At 28.8% G+C, this 22,498-nt stretch overlaps 2 protein-coding genes, 1 long non-coding RNA gene and 1 pseudogene across 5 annotated transcripts; 2 read left to right on the forward strand and 2 right to left on the reverse strand.

Moving 5' to 3' along the window:
• The first annotated feature begins 81 nt into the window (after positions 1-81).
• Positions 82-10,317, forward strand: LOC149880742 (uncharacterized; annotated as a pseudogene). Its single transcript, XR_016446005.1, has 7 exons — positions 82-340; positions 496-603; positions 801-965; positions 1,177-1,361; positions 1,633-1,697; positions 1,902-2,009; positions 10,162-10,317. The product of XR_016446005.1 is annotated as an uncharacterized LOC149880742 (transcript).
• LOC149880743 (uncharacterized) lies at positions 6,441-9,231 on the reverse strand. The gene is made up of 2 exons (XM_090069081.1): positions 8,332-9,231; positions 6,441-8,142 (listed from the first exon to the last, which is right to left on the reverse strand). The coding sequence occupies exons 1-2, from the start codon at positions 8,930-8,932 to the stop codon at positions 6,749-6,751; spliced, it is 1,995 nt and encodes a 664-aa protein (XP_089925207.1). The 5' UTR covers positions 8,933-9,231; the 3' UTR covers positions 6,441-6,748.
• A 5,036-nt stretch (positions 10,318-15,353) lies between the features above and the next one.
• On the forward strand, positions 15,354-21,927 carry LOC149880744 (uncharacterized). Of its 2 annotated transcripts, XM_090069812.1 has the most exons (10): positions 15,354-15,751; positions 16,749-16,803; positions 17,111-17,983; positions 18,087-18,125; positions 18,389-18,433; positions 18,585-18,638; positions 18,920-19,016; positions 19,127-19,292; positions 19,385-19,577; positions 19,692-21,927. In XM_090069812.1, exons 2-10 carry the CDS (start codon positions 16,792-16,794, stop codon positions 19,767-19,769), a joined length of 1,557 nt encoding a protein of 518 aa, XP_089925938.1. In that variant the 5' UTR covers positions 15,354-15,751; positions 16,749-16,791; the 3' UTR covers positions 19,770-21,927. The 2 variants fall into 2 exon arrangements, with proteins under 2 accessions (XP_089925938.1, XP_089925937.1); XM_090069811.1 differs by lacking the exon at positions 15,354-15,751 and having other exon boundaries at positions 16,434-16,803.
• Positions 17,301-19,205, reverse strand: LOC149880745 (uncharacterized). The gene is made up of 3 exons (XR_016446010.1): positions 18,233-19,205; positions 17,930-17,978; positions 17,301-17,440 (listed from the first exon to the last, which is right to left on the reverse strand). It is a non-coding gene; the product is annotated as an uncharacterized LOC149880745 (long non-coding RNA).
• Positions 21,928-22,498: the final 571 nt, after the last annotated feature.

Here is a 22,498-nt window from a genome sequence, read left to right on the forward strand (position 1 = left end):
TGCAAAATGTTTCCTAAGATAAAAAATATAACTATTTAAAAAATAAGCACTGTTAAGAGAATTAAACAATTTGAATATTTTTAGTTTTTTCAATTTATTATCAGCTAATAACATCCAACTTACGGTCAAAATCTTTGAACTATGGTGTGGGCCAGAGCAGTTTGGTTTGAGTATTCAAAAGAATGTGTTGTTTGTGAGTAAGAAAATACAATTCCATCAAATTGGATAAAGAATGGCTTTGTTTATTGGCCAAATCGAAAGGTGGAATCACCAATTATAAAAAGATATGACCCAACAGATGATTGGCTTAAGTTTAAACTAAAATATGTCAAAATTACAGGTATTTTAAAATATTGTGTTAACATAAGGAAAAATGATTACAATAACACTTTTTATTTGTTAATTTTTTTAGTTTACTAATATTGAACACCATTTGTCCCCTTTTTTTTTTTTTTTTATTTTTAATATTTTCATTTGCTTTATTGAAATCTTTAGATAATGATAAAAGTGTATGTGATGAGTATGGTGACAATGTTACTGCTGGAGAGACCAGTGGAGCAATGGATGTAATAAGTAAAAAATGTAATAAGCCTCCTATATCAGGTAAACCTTTTTACATTTCAGTAAATATCTTTTTAAAGGGTTCCTAAAGTTACAAATGTAAGGAGGATATAGATTGCATAACTAGACATGAGACCTGTTGATTGTTAGTAATTTTTTGATTGTTTTTAATTGTAAAGACAAACAAAATATTTTTGCTAAAATTATATTTGGTTGTTTACCACTTAAATCATTTTCAGACAGTTCATGTGTTAGCATGCCAAAAAATAGCCAAAGAAGTGATTCTGTGGTTGAGCCAGAAAATGATTGTATGATATCTTCAGTGATCCCATTGATTTTGCCACTAAGGAAAGACTCTGCAAGTGTACGTGATGAAGTCTTTTTAAACAACAATGATGATAAAGGTAATATAGTTTCAGAGCTTACTTTTTTTGCCCGTTTTTTTGTTATTGTTTTATTGTATTGTTATTTGTTATCAGCAATCAAGAATGACACATTTGTGTCATTCTAGAATGCTGATAACTTGAAAAAGTCTGATGCTTTGATATGCAGGCTGGAACATTAGTTTGATAAAGATTTTTGACACAAAAATCAATTTATTCTTTTCATATTTAGCATTTCAATTGATGGTAATTCAAAAGTTGGAACAGATCAATACAAGGCTTGACAATCTGTTTAGATTAGTTAATACTTTTAAAGAAAATAAAGATGTTTATCATCTTCCCCAACCATTTACTGAGCTTGCAGATTTAATTAACTTTGATGCAGGGTTAACAAACCCTAAAGAGTTTAAATCATTTATAAGGTTTTAATTGTTTTAAACTAATTATATGAACTGGGTATGAAAAATAAGGCAGCGTGAGCTTTTCTAAATTTTATATAAAAAAAAAATCTAAACATTTTCATGTTTTGAATTTTTTTTTTTTACTAGAGGTCTGCCATTTTTATAAAATTTGAATGATTTGCGTGTTTTCAAGTTATTAGAAGAATTTATATACATACACACACCTATATATATATGCACAGGTTTCAATATATATTATAACCTGTAAAATTACTTTTCAATTACAGGTGAAAGAACTTTCTAGACTTGGTGGGAGCAGCGCTAAAAAATGTGTGACAAATGTATTAAACAGGTATATTTCAATATACCTGTTCAAATCAAATATAAACAGACATGTCTAGACATGTCTGTCTACTAACTACTCAGTTGTATTCATGTGTGCTTTTTCAAATCTTAATTGAGATATCCATTGTTGTTTTATTGCATAATTTTATCATGATTTAGTTAATATAGTTTTTACTGTGTTTTTTAAATTAAATTTATTTTGCCTTTACAGGTTAATGGCAAATAAACTGCAAGCAAAGTTTAATTTGACTGGATCTAACGCAAAACAAATAAAAAAGAAAAGGATTTCAAACTTTAAATATTTACAGAGGAGTTATTGGTATGTGTGTGTGTGAGTATATATATATATATATATATATATATATATATATATATATATATATATATATATATATATATATATATATATATATATATAAGAGCAGTTTACGTCTACACGAAATGTGAAAGTTTGCTATATTAGGTCTACATATAACTAAGGGCGACATATTTCGTGTAGACCTTAATTCAAGCATAATTTTTCTGACTAATTTTTTTTAGCTGATACTTTTTTCACAATCTGCGTGGTTTTCTTTGATCATTTATAGAGTTTCCATTTAATATTTTTGTTTTTTATTTAAAATTTCGCTAAAAACCAGCGTTTTATTGTTAAGCATGTATATCGTACAAATCCTTAAAAGTGAAGATTAGGCCTACACGAATATTTATAACAATTATTTATGTTATTTAAGTCTATATCAAAAAAATAAAAACTGTTTAATAAAGACTTTTAGAATACTTATTTAAAAAATATTTTGTTTTGTCTTGAAAACGAGTGTGTATCGAAATAAACAAGATATACATTTTCTTACGCCAAAAAAAATTCAGTTTGGCACGGAATCAAAGTTACGTCATTTCATAATTTAAAAGTAATGCGTAGATTTTTAAGTAATGAAAATCTTTTTTAAATTAGTTTTTTTAAACAATATTATGTTATATCAATGTAAACAATATTAGTTATACCAATTCAATAATTATCAAGGTTTCTATATAAATCTATCCACATCATCATAGTTTCTTTACATTTTTACCGCGCTTAACAAGAAATGATGCTTGCAATGGACACTTCCTTGTATACTTAAAAACTGTGTTTAACTTAACACCAACCTGTTATTTCTCAACAAAATAATGCAATAACTTCATCCAATGCTACATATTTGTTCTATTGTACTTCAATAAGAATATAAAGCTGCGATATCGATATTATTTTGCAATGATGTCGCCTTAAACTGCATATAATTTCGAATACTTCAAATTTGAGATTAGGCTACTAATATACATTCGATTAGATAGTCGAAATTTTTGATGAATGAAAAGTAATATATATAAATAAAACATGATGAATAATAGATAAATTACAATAGGAATAAATAATAAATATAGAATAAAAATATTGAATATACTATGTAAAAATAAATGCACAATATGCAAAATGGTAAGAAGTATAAATTTATAAAATACGATATATGTATGCAAATCATAATGAATACATGATGTATATCGTCAATACAAATCAAATAAATATATATATTACGAATATAAAACAATTAAAAAAAAATGTTCAAAATTGGAGATTAGGTCTACACGGAACTAACAATACTTTACAGCGTGTCGCCTTAAACTGCATATATACTTTCGAGTATCTAATATTGCAGATTAGGTCTACACGAAATCATTTGAACAACTTACATACTTTCAAGTAATTATTTGAAAGAAATAAAAGAAAAAGTATAAATAAAATACAATAAACAATAAATAAAGTATAATAAATAAAGTATAATAAATAAAGTATAACAAATGATAAATATAGTAAATGATAAAAAAATATGATGAAAACTCAAAGAAAAATAATATAACATAGAAATATGTAATAAATATGCCATATAAAAACAAATTATTTTGTGAATTAAATTAGATGCAAATAATTATACTATATGCTATATATTATAGACACAAATCAAATAAAAATGTATATTACGAACATAAAACAATTTAAAAAAAAAAGTTTAAAATTGAAGATTAGGTCTACACGGAACTAACAAATAATTTACAGCGTGTCGCCTTAAACTGCATATATACTTTCGAGTACTTAAAAATGGAGATAAGGTCTACACGAATTTTATACATTTTACAGCGTGTCGCCTTAAACTGCATATATACTTTCGAGTATCTAATATTGCAGATTAGGTCTACACGAAATCAAATGAACAACTTATATATTTTCAAGTAATTATTCGAAAGAAATAAAAGATAAAATATAAATAAAATACAATAAACAATAAATAAAGTATAATAAATAAAGTATAATGAATACATATAACAAATGATAAATATAGTAAATGATAAAAAAATATGATGAAAACTCAAAGAAAAATAATATAATATAAAAATATGTAATAAATATGCCATATAAAAACAAATTATTTTTTGAATTAAATTAGATGCAAATAATTATACTATATGCTATATATTATAGACACAAATCAAATAAAAATGTATATTACGAACATAAAACAATTTTAAAAAAAAAAAGTTTAAAATTGAAGATTAGGTCTACACGGAACTAACAAATAATTTACAGCTTGTCGCCTTAAACTGCATATATACTTTCGAGTACTTAAAAATGGAGATAAGGTCTACACGAATTTTATACATTTTACAGCGTGTCGCCTTAAACTGTATATATACTTTCGAGTATCTAATATTGCAGATTAGGTCTACACGAAATCAATTGAACAACTTATATATTTTCAAGTAATTATTCGAAAGAAATAAAAGATAAAGTATAAATAAAATACAATAAACAATATATAAAGTTAGGGTGGCCTTCAATTTTTTTCAAAAAAACGGGAAAATTGGCAAAAAATACGGGAGTTTTGCTAAAAATACGGGACATTAGCTAAAAAAATTTTATTGTAAATATATTGAAGCAAAAAGTAGTTTTTAATTTGTTTTTCAAAATATTTTAAATTTTGTTGTTATTTTTAAAAAGTTCCTCAACATTTTCAGATAAAATTTATTTCTTAATGAATGACAAAAGTGCGTTTAAGTAAAAAAAATTGAGAATGCAATCTCAAGTACAACGTTATTGTGCTGCAAAAAAAAATTTTTTTGTCTAATTTAAAATTTAATTTAATGGCTGAGAAATTCAATAATAACTGTGAGATATTTTTTCAAATAAATTAAGTTTTAAAAATAAATTTACTTTTACTTTATATATTTTTCTTTTGAAATAACATTATTAAAGAAGGAAACATTTTCCTTAATTAGATTATGAAAATGTAAGCATTTTAATTTAGACTTGTAATTAATTGTTGTCAATGAATCAATTGTCTAATATCAAGTCGATTTTTACATTTGCTACTTTGATACAACATCAAAACTGTTCCTTGACTAATTTATTTGATGAAAACATTATTTTAGTAAGACAAAAGAAGTTTAATTTATAAAACAATATTTTGATTTAATAAAATGACAAATTTAGTTTTTCAAATAGAAATGTTTGATGACATCATTATTTGCAAATTGATTTTTAAAAAAACGTTAAAATTTTCATTAAAAATTCAAAAGTGAAATTTGTACTAATTAATTTAAAAATGCGGGACAAATGTGGTCAAATAAAGGACACGGGACATTTTGTAAAAATACAAGACTGTCCTGGCTAAATACTGTGAGGTAGCTAATTCTAAGTAAAACAAGATGTTGTTAATAAAAATAAAACCACCTAAAGCCATTAATTAATAATTTACACAATAACGAATAAAAAATGAAAAGACGCCAACGCCCGAAGCATTGGAACCAATATAAAAAGGGAGATACAAAACAGAAGAATGAGTTGGAGTAGGAATCAGAGAAGAATTAGTTGGGTTTAGTCGGTAAATGAGAGTCAGTCAGTGGTCAGTCAGGAGTTAGTTAAGAGATACGTAAGGAGGGGATACAAGACTCAACTTCAAGAATTACGAAGAGAAGAGTTGGTACAAAGTTTTAGGTTCTTCGGAATATAAGTAGACCGGAGGTTTGATTTTATAAAAGGAGTTTAGAAGAATAAGTATTTATATAATTTTCAAGTGTAGAGATTTCAATAACGATTACGGTATATTAAAGAAAAAGGACTGTTATTATTAGAGTTAAAACAAAAGTTTGCACGTAAAGAAAAGTACGCGTGTTAACAAGAATAAGTCAGAGTGCTACACAGAACCAAGAGGCTTCCCCATATCCCCACACATTTTTAACCCAAACCTCCTAACCTATGCGAAATACCAAAACCCCATCCCCATTCCCTGAAATATACCCATAAGTAAATTATAAAAAGCCCCACCTCATAATACTCGCAGATGGCCACCCTAAATAATGTATAATAAATAAAGTATAATAAATACAAATATAATAAATGATAAATAAATATAAGGAAAACTCAATGAAAAATCTAATATAGAAATATATAATAAATATACTATATATATAAACAAGCCACACTTGTCCAAAATGGGAAATAATTACTCCGAAGCTTCCCGAAAAAACCCTTTGGAGCGAAGTATCTACATATGTTCCTGATTAGAAAAATGAAAAAAATTAAATCCTTCATGACCGTCCGAGCGAGAAATTTTAGTTTTAAAATGTAAGAAATTGCGACAAAAAATATTTTTTTGCAATCAAAAGAAAACACATTTTTTATTCACTAAACATTGATCTACACTACAAAACAGATCCCTGATGCATGGGTAAGTCACTAAAATGTTTAAAAAACTTCAAAATCAAAAGTAAAATGATTGTTTAGCAAGTTTAATTTTGATTTTTTTTAAAATGATTTAACAATTGTCCACTGTAGATTGCTTTTATTCTTTTTATTCTATGAACACATAACAAAGAAATAATGTGAGAAAACAATGTGAGAAAACAATGTACTCTTTAAAAAATTGAGTTGGGGGCAGCTTTAATGTTAGTTAGTCAAGCTTTTTTGAAAAACTAAAACATAAATAAACTGAAACAAAGAGACGATGTTTTCTTGATAACTTTGCATTAAAGACGCTTGCTGTTGAAATCTACTATGCAACTCAGCAACTTTTCTGGATAGTCTGGATGACCCAGAGGCCTTTTGTATCTCTCCCAGTGGGTTCGGAAACTGTGATGAAGGGCTTCTGTTGTCTGTTCGCTGAATGGTCCAAGAGACTTTTTGTGACGATCAATGAAATCCTTGACATGAAAGAAGACAGTGTGGACTTTTGGACTCACACTTACTTTTGGCAAGGAGAGGAAAGCCAGTTGAAATTGGTCAATTTTCTTTGAGTAGTTTGAATCCAGATGATTTCCAAAGCAGGCATTCACAACTGCATCAAACTTTCTCAAAGTGTCGATGAATGGAAAAACATGAAAAGCTGAACAATTCTCTGCTTGTCTTTGAAGAAGGTCAACATTTTTGAGGAGTTTGCGGCATTCATTCCCAGCAAACTGCCCTCCGTGAAAAGGCTGTTCTTTGATATGAAGAGCTTTAGGCCATTCTTCAGCCTCAGGCCAGGAGTCCTTTAGTGCCTTGAACAGATGGTTCACTACACCGAGAAGGAGATGTAGCTCCATTGGTGGTATGATGTCAAGAACAAGTGCATTGTCAGAAAAATCCAAGAGGGGCTCATGCACCACATTCTGAAATTGTTTAGCCTTTTTCATGTCTAAACCAGCTGCTTTAAATGAGGCATAAGATCTTCTGATGGATCCAAAGGTTCGAAAGTTACCATTCTGTGATAACCTATTGTGGTCAATGTCACACCATGTGCAAGGGTGTGAGCTGGCATGTGACTGAAGCCCACACACAAGGTTTGCCACCTTCAGGTCACTTGAAAGAAGAAAGTCAACTCGCTCAGAGAAGATGAGAGATAGTATTGTTCTCAAATTCTCATAGTTTTCTGGTACATCCTCTGCTACAGCAACAAGAAGTTGAGATTTCACACCACTGTCTTTTGCTGCAAAAGATGTAAGTGTCTTCTTGTCTGGTGGAGCTTGAACTTGAGAAATCAATTCATCTTCTCGAATCCCAAGGCTAACCTTGAGGAAACCACCACCACCGTCAATTCCAAGCTTGACTATGTGCTCTTTATACACTTGTCTTTTGAGCAAGACATCATTGAGAAGTTCAGAGAGATTCTTGCAGTGAACCACAATTTGTTTCTTTGTCTGAGACTTTTCATGCGTCACAGTTATGTTTGTGTGAGTGAAATGTTCAGATAGTTGTGTACCTATTTGATGGAATTTTGCCCGGAATTGAGGTTCAACAACTCTGGCTTGTGCAACATGGTTCAATGTTGAGGCCAATTTTTTGACGCTTGCATTAGACAGCCCTGTGTTTGTCTGAATGTTTGCAAGGTCTTGGGCTTTTAGAACTACTTCATCACCAAAGAGTCTTTTTGCGCTTGCTGCACCTGTATTAAAAACATTGCTATGAGTAGGAGCAAATTTTTCACATAAACAACCAAGTTTTCTTTATGGAAAGTAAAGTTTAGATTTGAACTGCAAATTTTATTTGTTAAAGGTTTTTTCTTTTGTAAAAGACAAAGACAATGACAAAGTTTTAATTACTATCAGATAAAAGATTTGCAAGTTACTGTTACCTGGAGTAATTGGCAAAGGTCGCCCACCACCACTTTGTGCTATTCTTAGGGTTCCATGAGGAGAAGCCTCTTTAGATGAAATGACTGCTGAAGCAATCTGTTCACTGACTTTGGAATCTTTTGATGCCAACATCTTTATGTTATGCCTGAATGTGAACTGATTGCATTGATGAGGTACTCCTCTTCCAATTAAGGAGAGGCAATCAGAACATCTTCTTTGGTCTTGGGATGGTAAAGGCTGTTGTGGCATTTCAAATGGGTGCTTTTGCAATGCTTTCAGGTGTCCAATTTTGCAAATGATGCAATCACACTGCTGTCCTCTTGTCTCAGGCCTAGGGATGACAGATGAGAAATCAAAAATGGGAGGGACAGAGACATTCTCACCATTTTTCTTTCTCCTCAGAAGCAGTCTGCAAGAATCACACATTCCAAGTGGGACTCGTGTGTCACAAAAGTCAACATCCTGAGAAATCAGACTCTTGACTTGGTCTTTAAGAAAACTTGTTAGCTCCCTAGAACATTTTTTCATACAGAGGAGACAAACTGACTTCCGACAGTCTTCATGATTTTTTGCTGAGTTTGGCATTTTTGAGTTGTGCATTCCACGAATGAAAACATGAATATGTCATTAAAATGCCTTTTCCCGAAATTTGGTTCAATATTTTATTAGGGATGTGCCACTAATACTTAAGAACTGATTTTTTCATCAAATTTTGAAAAAAAAATTAAAATTTTTTTTGGCAAAAATCTTATTTTTTAAACTGAAATTTCTCGCTCGGACGGTCATGAAGGATTTCATTTTTTTCATTTTTCTAATCAGGAACATATGTAGATACTCCGCTCCAAAGGGTTTTTTCGGGAAGCTTCGGAGTAGTTATTTCCAATTTTGGACAAGTGTGAAGCATATTTTATGGATTAAATTAGATGTAAGTAAATATACCAAATGCTATATATTATAATTACTAATTAAATAAAGATATACAATCCGAATATAATACAATAAAAAAAATGTTTAAAATTGGAGATTAGATCTACACGGAACTAACAATATTTTACAGCTTGTCGCCTTAAACTGCATATATATACTTTCGAGTACTTAAAAGTATAAGGTCTACACGAGTTTTGTAAATTTTTACACGGTGTTGTCTTCAAAAGCATATACACTTTTGAGCAATTGAAATTGGAGATTAACGTCACACAATATAAATAAAATTTTAAAGCGACTCGTCCTTAAATTGCATATATATTTTGAGCGTTTCAAGTTGCAGATAAGGGCTACACGAAATGAGTTTGTAATATCCTACAGCGATATTCGAAATAATTTCTTAGCTGACTTTAAATAAGAAATGATAAAATCAATCTAAATTTAAAGAATCACGCATATTAACAAACGAAACAAAACTACATGAAAAACTCATCGAAAACAAAGACATTTTTATATGCTAGGTTTTATGTGGAAAACTGAATCAGAGCTAAGGCTAATCTCATTAGATAAATGGTGGATCCGAAATGTATTCATACTCAGTATTAGAAATATGCTCACAATTTAAATTTTTGAAAATTTTTTACTATTAATTATATTTATAATGATGATGGGATTTATTTAACTGTTCTATTTTTTAATGGTGTTCTAAAAATCATCGTTGTTATTGTAAAGGAAGGAAACTTAATCATAATGAGATTTCAAAAAAAAAAACTTCATAAGAATGAAATTATCTTTTGAAGTTTTATTGAAACACTTTTGTAATCATTTGTTCCGATAAGATATTTATGTTCTAACTTTCATTATTAATCTGTATTTTTTTAAAAGAGTATAGTTTATTTCTTTAGTAGTAATCTGGGCACTGATGTACAATGATGCAATTACAGATGATACTGAATTTCAGTAATGCAATTACAGATGACAAAGAAAAGGCAATTTCGTTAATTTATTATTATATACAAAAAATAGTGTGATTTCGGTGAACTATATAGAGAATGTCAAGTTATAAATGGCGTCTTTTTTTATAAATAATATCCGTTTGTAAATATTATTTAATTTAAATTGGTACAAATCAAGGAAAGTGTTTTTAGACTCCAAATGTAGAAAGTCTATAACGAAACAAAATCACGGCAAATTTCAAACGAAAACTTTTCTTATAAATCAAGTTAAAAAATCTATAATTTCCAATAAGAAAGGACAATTTATAATTTTCAAAAACAAGTGTCGGGAATTACACTAAAATATTCTTTAATGCGAAAAAATAATTTTAAACTTAATCATGAAGATGTTATCAAACCTGTTTCAGAAATTTGCAATACTTAAGGCGCAACTGTTGCACTTAGTATTCAATTCATAAATGTTACTAAATATAATTATACCTCGGTAAAAAATATTCTAGAGAAAGAAAGAGTTTTAGACAATTTAGTGAAACATGGAAAACTTAATTTCAGAAACTATTTCATAAGGGATAGTATTTCAGTTTTTTAGTTGAATACATTTTGAATAGATTTGAATTATAATGTAGTAGCAGCTGCATTATAAAAAAAATCTATTCTAATAAAGAAAAAACAATAAAGCTATCATTTAATTTTTATCAAGAAAAATTTAGAAAGTAAAGCAGAATGTCAAGCTTGAAATTATTCTGTGGATAAAAATGTAATATCAAATGTGAAAACAAGGCGTTCAGTTGAACATAACAACTTTAACTCTCTCTCTCTCTCTCTCTCATGAGTTCTTAAATAGATTTAGATAAATTGCGCGTTCAAATGAACAAACCCAAAAACGTAGCATTTTTATGATGAGTTTTTTATATTTAAGTTTTACTTTTCACAATAAAAAAAAACTAAGTTTTGTTTTGTTTGTAGCCGTAATAGTTTAAATGAATACTTTTATACATTTAGCTATGCTAAATTTTTATCAATATTCCATCAGAATTGATTACAGCGGCTTCCGCACATACAGATTTCCAGGTTTATTAAATTTTTATTTTTACGGGAAGCTAATTTCCTCTTACAGAAGTTTTTACTTATGTATAGAAAAAGCTAACTATCAATTCCAGGATTTTATTTGCTTCTGTATAAGCAACTATGCTTTTTCGTGTCGCGCTCCAACTTCTATGAGTATTATTGTTTAATTAATGCTTTCATTCTCTCCCTACCTGCCCCCGTGTTTTAAGACAATCAAAAAAATGAGAGTGTAAATGATAAGCTGAATGGCGAAACATAGAGTTCACACGAAAATAGAGTTCACGCGAAATATAGAGTTCACACGAAAAATAATAATTATGAATATATGGAAAATCACGTAGTTATTAAACATCTCCGTAATAGAGAAGTTTAATTAAAATCCATAGTTACAATGTCAAGTTCAAGGTAAAAAGAATTGGGAAACAGCTACCTGGAATATGTTACTTATGAATGCTAACATGGGCGCCGGCAGGATTTTTTACAAGGGGGGGGGGGGGGGGCAAAACAAAATTTAACAGTGATATTTCAAAAACTACATAAATGTATCAATTTGTCAAGTCATTTTATAAGACCAGTGACAACAAAAAATTAAAGAAAATATAAAAATAAAAACACAAGAATTAAATCATTGTTATTCAGTAAATAGAAATTGTAGTCGTCTGCGTTCACTTCCAAACTTATTTACAATTTGTTCCATAAATTCAGATTTTCTGGAGCGTATTTTTTCACAATGCACGCTCATCATGCAAAGGCCAGACAAACGCTCAGATTGCTAATAATGCTAAATTATACCTAATAATGCTAAATTTTATATTAATATAATGATTAGTTAAAAAACATTAAATGATTTATTACATACAAATTAGACATATTCCAAAAAACAAAACAAAAATTAAAATACGCAGGTTAATGCAAGTTAATCAAATTAAATATATATAATTATAATAATTAACATTTAGCAAGCAAAAAACACAAGGTAATAGTATTATTAAAATGAATATAGCACAATAAATTGGAAAAAATAAATAAATAGAAATACAATACATACAAGAAACATTTTGCCAACAAACAAAAAAACAACAGCATAAAAAAGTAAATGAAACTGACACATTGACATCTTTCTTCGTTAGTTCGAAGTTTATTTGTTTGTGTAAGAACTTTGTTATTGTAATTCGATTTCTTTTTATTATTGTTATTATTTCCTCTCTTTTTTTTGTTTTCTATACTTCTCCTTTATCTATTGTTTTTTCTATTTATTCCTTTTTTATTTTTCTATGATCTTTTTCTATCATATATTTTTTTAAACTTTCATTCAAATATCTTTTTTTTAAAACATAAAATATGCCTTTATAAAAAAGCTTCCGCCATCGTGGAAGTCATTGCATTTGATAGTAATATTTGATTTTAAACGGTAGTAGTTTACATTAAAATGAGTAAACTATAAATGAGTTAAAGTTAACAGTTAAAAGAAATTTTATGAATATTAAGTTTGTTATTTTGTTTTTCCAGGAGGGGGCAACTGCCCCCTCTTGCCCTTGCCTGCCGGCGCCCATGAATGCTAACTTCAATATATTCTATTATCTTTCGAAAAGACATTAAGAGAAAAAAATAACGGTATCTGTAATATACTCCCTAAAATGGACTCAAAATCATGCTAAGCTTCAAAAAAAGAAGGAAAAAATTTAATTTAATGCTTCCATATTTCTTATAGCTAAGAAATTTAAGTTTTCCAGAGTTTACAATACACTTAACAAAACTCTTAGGTAAATTAAATCACTAAAACGTCATTAACAAATTAATGTTGTTTTGTTATGAGTAGTGTGTTTTGTCATGAGTATTATGCTATGTTATAACGCTGATAATAAATGTAATAACAATAATAATAATAATAATAATAATAATAATAATAATAATAATAATAATAATAATAATAATAATAATAATAATAATAATAATAATAATAATAATAATAATAATAATAATAATAATAATAATAATAATAATAATAATAATAATAATAATAATAATAATAATAATAATAATAATAATAATAATAACAAAATAATATTAATAAATTTTAGAAACAGTAATACTAACAATAGGAACAACTTAAACAAAAATAGGTACAACAATACTAATAAGGCGCTTGTGTCAACTTTTTTAGCGCTGTCATAAAAAAAACATCTAAGTCGAGTTAACATAACTTTTTTAAAACTAAAAATATAAAATGGAAAACATCCCAAGAACTTTTATATTCCTAATTCATATTAAAAAATTAAATTACAAATAAATTTAGTTACTAAAATGAAACTTTTTACAGCTTTTATAATGAACTAAAAATCTTTGCAAAAATAGTTTGTTCTCAGTGTTCGTGTACTCAACGTGAATTTGAATTTGCTAATTTGCCAAACTTAAAACAGTGAATGTAACCTTCAGTATTTTCCATAGGTCACATTTTTATGATAAATGAGTTTTTTATATTTAAGTTTTACTTTTCACAACAAAAAACTTAAGTTTTGTTTTGTTTGTAGCCGTAATAGTTTAAGTGAATGCTTTTATACATTTAACTATGCTAAATTTTTATTAATATTCCATCAGAATTGATTACAGCGGCTTCCGCACATACAGATTTCCAGATTTATTAAATTTTTATTTTTACGGGAAGCTAATTTCCTCTTTCGGATTTTTTTTATTTATGTATAGAAAAAGCTAACTATCAATTCCAGGATTTTATTTGCTACTGTACAAGCAGCTATGTCTTTTCGTGTCGCGCTCCTACAGTAGAATATCAATACCTTCTATAGAATATCAATACCTTCAATCTTTTTTTAAAACTAAAAATATAAAATGGAAAAGATTCCAAGAACTTTTATATTTCTAGTTCATATTAAAAAATTAAATTAAAGATAAATTTAATTACTAAAATGAAACTTTTTACAGCTTTTGTAATGAACTAAAAATCTTTGCAAAAATAGTTTGTTCTCAGTGTTCGTGTGCTCAACGTGAACTCGAATTTGCTAATTTGCCAAACTTAAAACAGTGAATATAACCTTCAGTATTTTCCATGGGTTTCCAAACTTCTCGTGCTATTTGATTTTTATTTGCATTTGTTTAAAAATATAGTTTCAAAGTGTGACCCAATATCAGTGCCGAGTTCAACTTTAGCAGCAGTTTTTTTACAAGGAGAGAAACGCTAAAAAATTTCATTCGTCATCTGTAATTCTTGTGATTAATAAGAAACATTTCTCGAAAGAACGAGTTACTATTGATGAAACCTAATAACTTGTTACAAATTATGGAAAAAAACCTATTTCGATTTTCGGTAGAATTAACGAAGACCAATCAATTCGACGAATATATAAGGGTTTAAAGAAGAATAGTTTTTTGACAATAATTTATGAGTTTTAGTAGTCGGCGTTCACTCGTAAACATGCGCAGCGAGATAAATTGTTACACTCCTGTAACCAACGATTAGATTCAAGTTGCAAAGTGTTACGATTATGTATAAACCAACTGTTAAACAATTGAAACATTTTGTGCGTTTTTCTATTTGTTCTTACATAATTGTGACTAGATAAATTACAACGAACTAAAAAAGATGCAATTATTCGTAATTTAAAAATATAAAACGCTTTTATTTCAGAAACTGAAGTAAAAGTCTGCCTCATAATTATGAATGACAAGAAGAGTTAATTTATGGCTGTTCCGCAATTTTACTAAAAGGTAAAGAACTTCGCAGACTTAAAGTCATCTATAAGAAATGAATGCAGTATTATATATTTTTGAGTAGTGAAAATGTTGTGGGTAAATTATCATCTTTTAGTACTTGCTTCCAGATTTTCTAAACTGTTGATTCTTGTAACAGTAAACTAACTAGTAAAGTTCAAGAAAGAATTTTAAATTGAGATATCGAATGACTTCTCAAAGATACTACTGAAGAATAACAACACTTTTAAAAAAGCTCACAAAGGAATAATATTTGCGATATTAAAAATAAGGCAGTTGTTAGTAACACTTAGTTTCCGAACCAGAAAACTTAAATTTAACTAATGATATTTTGCATAACAGTTTGAGGAAGTGAAATCAGATTTTTAACCTAATTAAGAGTGAAAGTGGAAATTGGATTTAAGAACAATTAAGTAGAAGTAAATAAATTAAGAACGGGTTAACAAAAGAAAAGCAAACAAAGACTCTAATACCTTTCGAGTAACCTTTTACTGTTAAAAAGTTGTTATGAAGTTTAAAAGTCGTTAATTTAATAATTCATCTGCTTAATAAGTCGGTAAACTTAGAAGTTGGTTTCTATCCATCACTGGAATTTGACTTCATTCTTTTCAAAATGTTTCCGATTTACTTTAATTCTCATTTTAAAAACGTGAAATTGACTCCTTGAAAACGTTTAAATAGCCTTTAGGAGATATCAAAAGGCATATGTGACCGAAGAAGAGTGTGAAGAGTAAGAGATAGAAAGGTATTTCTTATTTTTAAAAGTTTTGTGTTAGAAAATTCGCGAGGTTATAATAATTTTGCTCTATCTCCATGTTTAAACGTTGGGAGAAAGTTTTTGATTTTTTCTTAAAGTAAAAATTGTTTAAAGTTTTAGCTGTAATTTAAAAAAAAACAACAACAACTTATGCTTTAAATAATTTGTTTAAGCAAATTATTTAGAAAAAAATGTGTAAAATAAAGCGTGTTTTAAAAGTTATTATTGCTAACTAAAATTAACAACTCATTTTCTCCCAACTTTTAAAACGGGAGATAAAACAAAATAATTCTAACCTCGCGAATTGTCTCTTGATTTTTTAAGGAGTATTTCAAAATTACTGTAACTTAATATCAAGAATCTTAGAACAGTAATAAAGGTAACCCAAGTTGAGATTACCTAGTTATAAATGAAACCCATTTTTAAGTTATGTTTATTCTATATTTACTATCACCTTTCAAATAATTGGAAATGTTTTCAAAAACAAGTGTTTATAATAAAAAATAGACGTGGATTTCAGTTAAACATTGAAGCTTGAGCGTTAAAAAAAACACTTGTTGAGTTTTTAAAAAATGTTTATGGATCTCATTATAAATTTTGCCTAATTTCTTCATTAGCTACTGTAATGTGCAAATTTGGAAACCGAATTTCATGGCATATAATTTGAATTTCTTATAAGTTTCAAACTTTGGAAAATTTTTTAAAGAGATGTAAAATTTTTTATTCACCTGTAATTTAACGTAGTTGACTGGATTACTTACAAAAATAAATAAAACTAACAAAAAATTTTATTTATCATTACTGTCATAAACACGCTCTCTTGGTTTATTAGTACAGTGAACAAAATTAAAATAAAGTATAATAAACAACTAAACATCTGCTTAACATGGTTTTACATTAAGAAGTAGAGAAATTAATGTTTTTTCTACTTTAAAATTATACATGCCACATCAAAAGCAACATTAACTTAAAACTTTATATTTAGAAATATTTTTAACTGTTTTCCGAAGTTCTGAGGACTATTGAAAATGAGTTCTACGGTAAGCAAATTTACTTTTTAATACAGTATTATTATATAGATAAAATTTCTTGGATAATCAGATATTATTAAATTTCATTACTTATCAAATTTTTAACATTACTTAACTGATTAATAATCAACTGAGTAATTATAAATCTGGTAATACCTGACAAGAAAATCTAAGATAATAAAGGTTTTGGATCACTAATATTTTCAAAAATTCAGCGCAGCATTCACTACTATCTCATCATAAGTTGTTACGTCACTAATTTATAAATTTAGCATAATTAAACTTTAAACGTTATTATTACTGATTTATATTACAGCTTGTAAAAGATGTTGCTGAAACGGACTGCATAAAAAACTATGAAGTATTTGATATGCCTATAAACTTGGTTTCCAAAATAGGTGAAGGAACATCAGCTTCAGTCTTCAAGTATAGCTTAGGAAACAAACAAACGGCCGTGAAGTTGATTAAAACCCAATTTTCTCAAAGAAAAACATTGCTAATTGCAACAAAATTAAAAAAACTACAACATAAAAATGTTGTAAACTTTCTAGGTTATTCTGTAAGGCCAACCGCTTTGTTTTTTGAATTATGCGCCACTAATATTGAACAAATGGAAGTCAATAATCTGTCTCAGCTCATTGATCTCCTAAATGAAGAGAAAATTTTTTTATTTCAACAAAGATTAGATTTTCTTTTACAAATGTCAGAAGGAATTGAATATTTGCACGAACACAATATAGTTCATAGAGATATCAAGCTTTCAAACTTTTTAGTGACAGGGCATCAGTACAATGTAACTTTAAAAGTCAGCGACTTTGATGACTTTGTTGATATAAAAGCAACAGTTACATGTAATATGACGAAGCCCAACAATCAAGGAATGACCCTTGCCTACACAAGTCCTGAACTGTGTAATTGTGAGGTGGAATCTCCAAACAAAAAATCCGATATGTACGCTCTTGCAATAACTGCATTCGAGCTTTTTAGCAGTTTTTCCACAGCATGGCATGGTGTTATACCATTGTTTAAAGATATACTTTTGCTTGATGCAATCAAATCTGGAAAACGACCAAACATAAGCCACATTACCGGTTTATATACGGAAAATACAATTAATGTGGTTAAAGTTACTAACCTGATCGAGACTATATGGCAAGACAATCCAACAGCTAGACCAACCATATCTGAGGTAATAAAAAAAGAAAAGCTTTAATTTCACTTTCACTTTGAAATTTAGATATAAAAATATACTAAAGATATATATAACAAGCTCATTAAAAACATTTTTTTAGTGGAGAGAAACAGTGTCAAGTATAATAACATCTGTCATGGTAGGTGACCTTTCATGTTTTAGCTATAGCATTAACAAACATTTTTATTGCAAACTTGTAATTTATTTAATTCAAAAGTTGTTTTTTTAATATGCATCCTCACATACCTATTCATTAAAAATTGACTACCACGCCCACCTTTATACTAGGCTAAAAATAAAACTTCTGAAAATTTATTTCATGCAATGTGAGAGTAACAAGAGTAGTACAATATTCCAAATGTTATTTAACACAGTTCATTATAAATACTTATATTAAATTAGGGTGCACCAATTCAAGCATGTGACATAAATACATCAACATTGCAGGTTTGTTTTTTTTTTAAATAGAACATGCAAGCAAGAAAACTTGCAACTTCTACAGACTTTTGAGTAATTCACTTTTAAAGAAGTAGTTCTGAAAATAACCCTTCAATAGCACACAACTTTCTTCCTAACTATTTCAAAAATACAATTATAGGTATCAAGTAGCATTCAGCCATATCATGAAGAGAAGATAGTAAATAAATGTCAGGTAACAAACCCATTAGGTTACTAACTCAACAATCATAACAACAAAGAGCATTTATATAACTTAGACTTTAGTAATTATCATTATAATATTTATAATAATTAAAATATGTATTACAATAATTATAATAAACTTTATATTAAAATTTACTTTTGCTGCAGAATTTTATTCATATAAATCCAGAGGGAAAAAAAAACAACATTTTGACTGTCCTATGTTTTTATATTGTAAATAGCAAGCCAATTTTTTAGGAGAAACTCAGTGATTAAAAATTATAATTTTAGAGAAAACGACTTTCTCCAATTGAGGCAGCAAAGCACTATATTTCATTAAAGGAAGATCCAAGTTATTTAAAAAGAGAATTTATTAACCAAACAAAAGGTCAGAAAACTTGTCAGAAAATATATTTCTACAAACTTTCTAATGTAAAAAAAATAATATCAGAATGAAATATTACATAACAGATATCATATATGGTTTTACTTGTATAGGTTTTGGAGTGTTTGCATGCAAAAGCTTAAAAAAAGGAGAATTCATAGTAGAATATAGGGGGGATTTCGTTGCAAAAAGCACACTGGAAAATAAAGAAAAGTTATACAAAGAAACAAATGCTGGCAGTTATGTTAATGACTTTTTACACAAAAATTCTGAATACTGGTACTTAACTAATTTTTATTCTAAAATTCATCTAAATTTTATGTTTTCTTTATTTATATTGATATTCTTTTAAAACAAAAAATTTTATTTAGCATTGATGCAACTCCATACAATGAATACTTAGGACGTTATGTTAATGACTCAAAATACTTTGCAAATGCATACATGAAAAAGATTTTGCATTGTGATGTTCCTCATTTATGTTTATTTGCTTTGAAAGACATTTGTGTTGGTGATGAAATTCTCTACTTTTATGGAGTTGATAATCTAAAGTGGCATGCTGAGGTTTTTTTTTATTTACTTCTCAAGTTTTAACTACTTATTTTTATATTTTGCCAATTATTTGCATTCCCTGGTGATTTACTTAAAATGTTACTAAAAAACCTTTTTTTAACTCAGGAATTTCAAATGAAGACAGAGCAAAAAAGAATATCAAAGGTAAAAAAACCTTTTAAAAATTTTATCCACACTTTATAAGATAACACAATGTAACAAAAAAAAAAAAAATTTCTGTTTATCAAAGTTTTTTGATGTTTCTTAATTAATTTGAGTATGCTGAGTCTGAATATGACATTGGATTTTTTATTGCATCAATCGTTTGGTCATAAAAAAAAAAAAAAAATCAATTAAACATATAATTAATATAAATCGTTTTGCAATCATGTTACATTATATTGTATTGTAACAGTCTCTCACAATCTCAAAAAACACTAAAAGTGAACAGTAGAACGAGGTTTTCTTTTATGAAGTTTCTCGTCATCGCGTATCAAACACCAGATGTAGTCACCCATCATAGCTGCATCCCATCTGCCCTGGTATCTTTTCTCCATTGCAAGAATATCCTGATGGAAACGTTCCCCGTGCTCTTCACTCACATCACCCAAATTTGGTCTGAAAAATTCCAAGTGTGAATGCAGGTAATGCAGCTTTATTGACATTCTGCATTTCATATCTGCGTACCGTACAATTAAGTTTTCCACTATCTCTTTGTAGTTATCACTCTTATTGTTGCCTAAAAAGCTATGAACAACATGTCTAAATGCAGTCCATGCTTCTTTTTCAACAGCAGACATTTTGTCCTCAAGCTCCTTACATGCCAACATAACTTTAATCTGTGGACCAACGAATATACCTGCTGAAATTTTTGCATCTGACACCTTTGGAAACATCTGCCGAATATGCTGGAATGCTGCACTATCTGGGTTTAATGCTTTGACAAATTGTTTGATAAGACCAAGTTTAATGTGAAGGGGTGGTAGTAAGATCTTTTCAACAGGTATCAGAGATTGATTAATAACATTGTGCGAACCAGGCTGTAAATGTTCTCTCACTGGCCACTCACGTCTTGTGAAGTGCTGGTTTGCAGCCCTGCTATCCCATAAACAAAGAAAACACGAGTACTTTGTGTATCCTCCTTGCAGACCGAGAAGAAATGCTAGCATCTTAAAGTCTCCACATACATCCCACTTGTAACTGTCGTAGTTGATTTTCTCAAGCAACAACTTCACGTTCTTATAGTCTTCCTTTAGATGAACGGAATGAGCTACTGGAATCGAAGGAAATCGGTTTCCGTTATGGAGCAAAACTGCCTTTAGACTTCTTGTTGAGCTGTCAATGAATAATCTCCACTCTTCAGGATTGTGAACAATGCCAATGTCATTGAAAAGACCACGAACGTCATGACAATAGCACAGTGATTCTGATACTACATAAAAGTATGCGAATGTTTCATGTCTTTTTCGGTATTTCGAGGTTCTGCAGCTTGGATCTAATAAATTCCATTCTTTCAAACGTGATGTCAGAAGTTCTGCATTTGATTTAGTGAGACCTAAATCTCGTACTAAGTCATCAAGTTCTTGTTGGATAGGGAAATGAGGTGAATCATTCGGTTCCCTGAAATCACAGTCATCATTGAGTTCATCCGGTGAGTCTACTTCAGAATGATATGCAGCTGCTTCTTCGGATTGAGGTGGAGTAGGAACAGGCAATTCATCACTGTGTGGAACTGGTCCAATAGAAGATGGTGTACTTGGATAAACTAGAGTCAGCCTATCTTTCGGTTTTTTATACTTTGAAATGTCAACAATGCAGAAAAAGCAGTCATCATGATGGTTCGTCGGTTCTCTCCATATTCTCGGAATCGCAAAGGGCATTGACTTTCGGATTCCACGCAGCCATCCTTCCAGAGTTGATCTGCAGCTACCACAACTGTAGTGTGGTGCCCACGATTTGTCCTGATCTCCCATAGCCATGCCAAAATAAGCATGATATGCAGTAAAGAATTTTGTACCACTGACAATCTTATGTTTAGCTTGTGTTGGACTAATATAGTAACCACAAACATAACAGAATGAGTCAGGACAAAGCTTGCAGGATCTACTAGACATATTCACCACTTCATGTAACAGTTGTAATTAGTTAAACTGAAAATAAACACACGAATATAGTTAAAATCAGCATATATATATAATGTTTTAATTGCATTACACATATACGAAAACTCCGAAATATACTTTATGCTTTTTCTCAGGAAATCTTGATGATAGAGAAAAACCAATGGTACCACTGAAATCAGCATACAAAAATTATGTAAGAAACATTAAAAAATTAACATAAACAAAAATGTTGTTACATGGTGCTATGGAATCAAAAACAACATGCTAAAATGGTTTCATAGTTACTTTTCAAATAGAAAGCAATTTCTTACCTATAATGATGGCCTTCAAAGTGACTATACTGAAATAACCTGCGGTGTTCCACAAGGCTCTATTCTTGGTCCTCTTATGTTTTTAATTTATATTAATGATTTTAGCAAAGCAGCTAATCTTCGGAGTATTATGTTTGCTGATGATACAAATTTGCTCTTATCAAACAGTAATATTAATGAGCTGTTTTCTGATATGAACAAAGAACTTAAATGCGTATCTGAGTGGTTTAAATGTAACAAATTGACCTTAAACCTTGATAAAACGAAATACATTCTATTTCACCCTATTTCTAAAAAACGTTTTTTACCAACAACCATGCCAAAAATTCTTATTGAAAACTAGAAATAAAAAAGGAAACTTTTATTAGTTTTCTTGGCATTTATCTTGATGAGAATGTTACATGGAAACCACATATTGACTACATTTGTACAAAGGTTTCTAAAAATATAGGAGTCCTCTATAAGTCAAGAAATCATTTAAACAAAACCATTTTAATCC

Source organism: Hydra viridissima, unplaced genomic scaffold, assembly GCF_058129835.1.
Source record: "Hydra viridissima isolate aposymbiotic clone 2 unplaced genomic scaffold, HvirCarnegie_v1 scaffold_12, whole genome shotgun sequence".
Classification (NCBI taxonomy): Eukaryota; Metazoa; Cnidaria; class Hydrozoa; order Anthoathecata; family Hydridae; genus Hydra; species Hydra viridissima.

Bases quoted from the DNA above. Each gene is read 5' to 3' on its own strand.
- LOC149880743 (XM_090069081.1), bottom strand. From the start codon at position 8,932: ATGCACAACTCAAAAATGCCAAACTCAGCAAAAAATCATGAAGACTGT. The intron at 8,143-8,331 runs GTAACAGTAACT...TTTTTAATACAG, and splicing joins ACCTTTGCCAATTACTCCAG to GTGCAGCAAGCGCAAAAAGA.
- LOC149880744 (XM_090069812.1), top strand. The intron at 18,126-18,388 runs GTAGGTGACCTT...ATATTAAATTAG, and splicing joins GTATAATAACATCTGTCATG to GGTGCACCAATTCAAGCATG. The intron at 19,017-19,126 runs GTCAGAAAACTT...TTACTTGTATAG, and splicing joins ATTTATTAACCAAACAAAAG to GTTTTGGAGTGTTTGCATGC.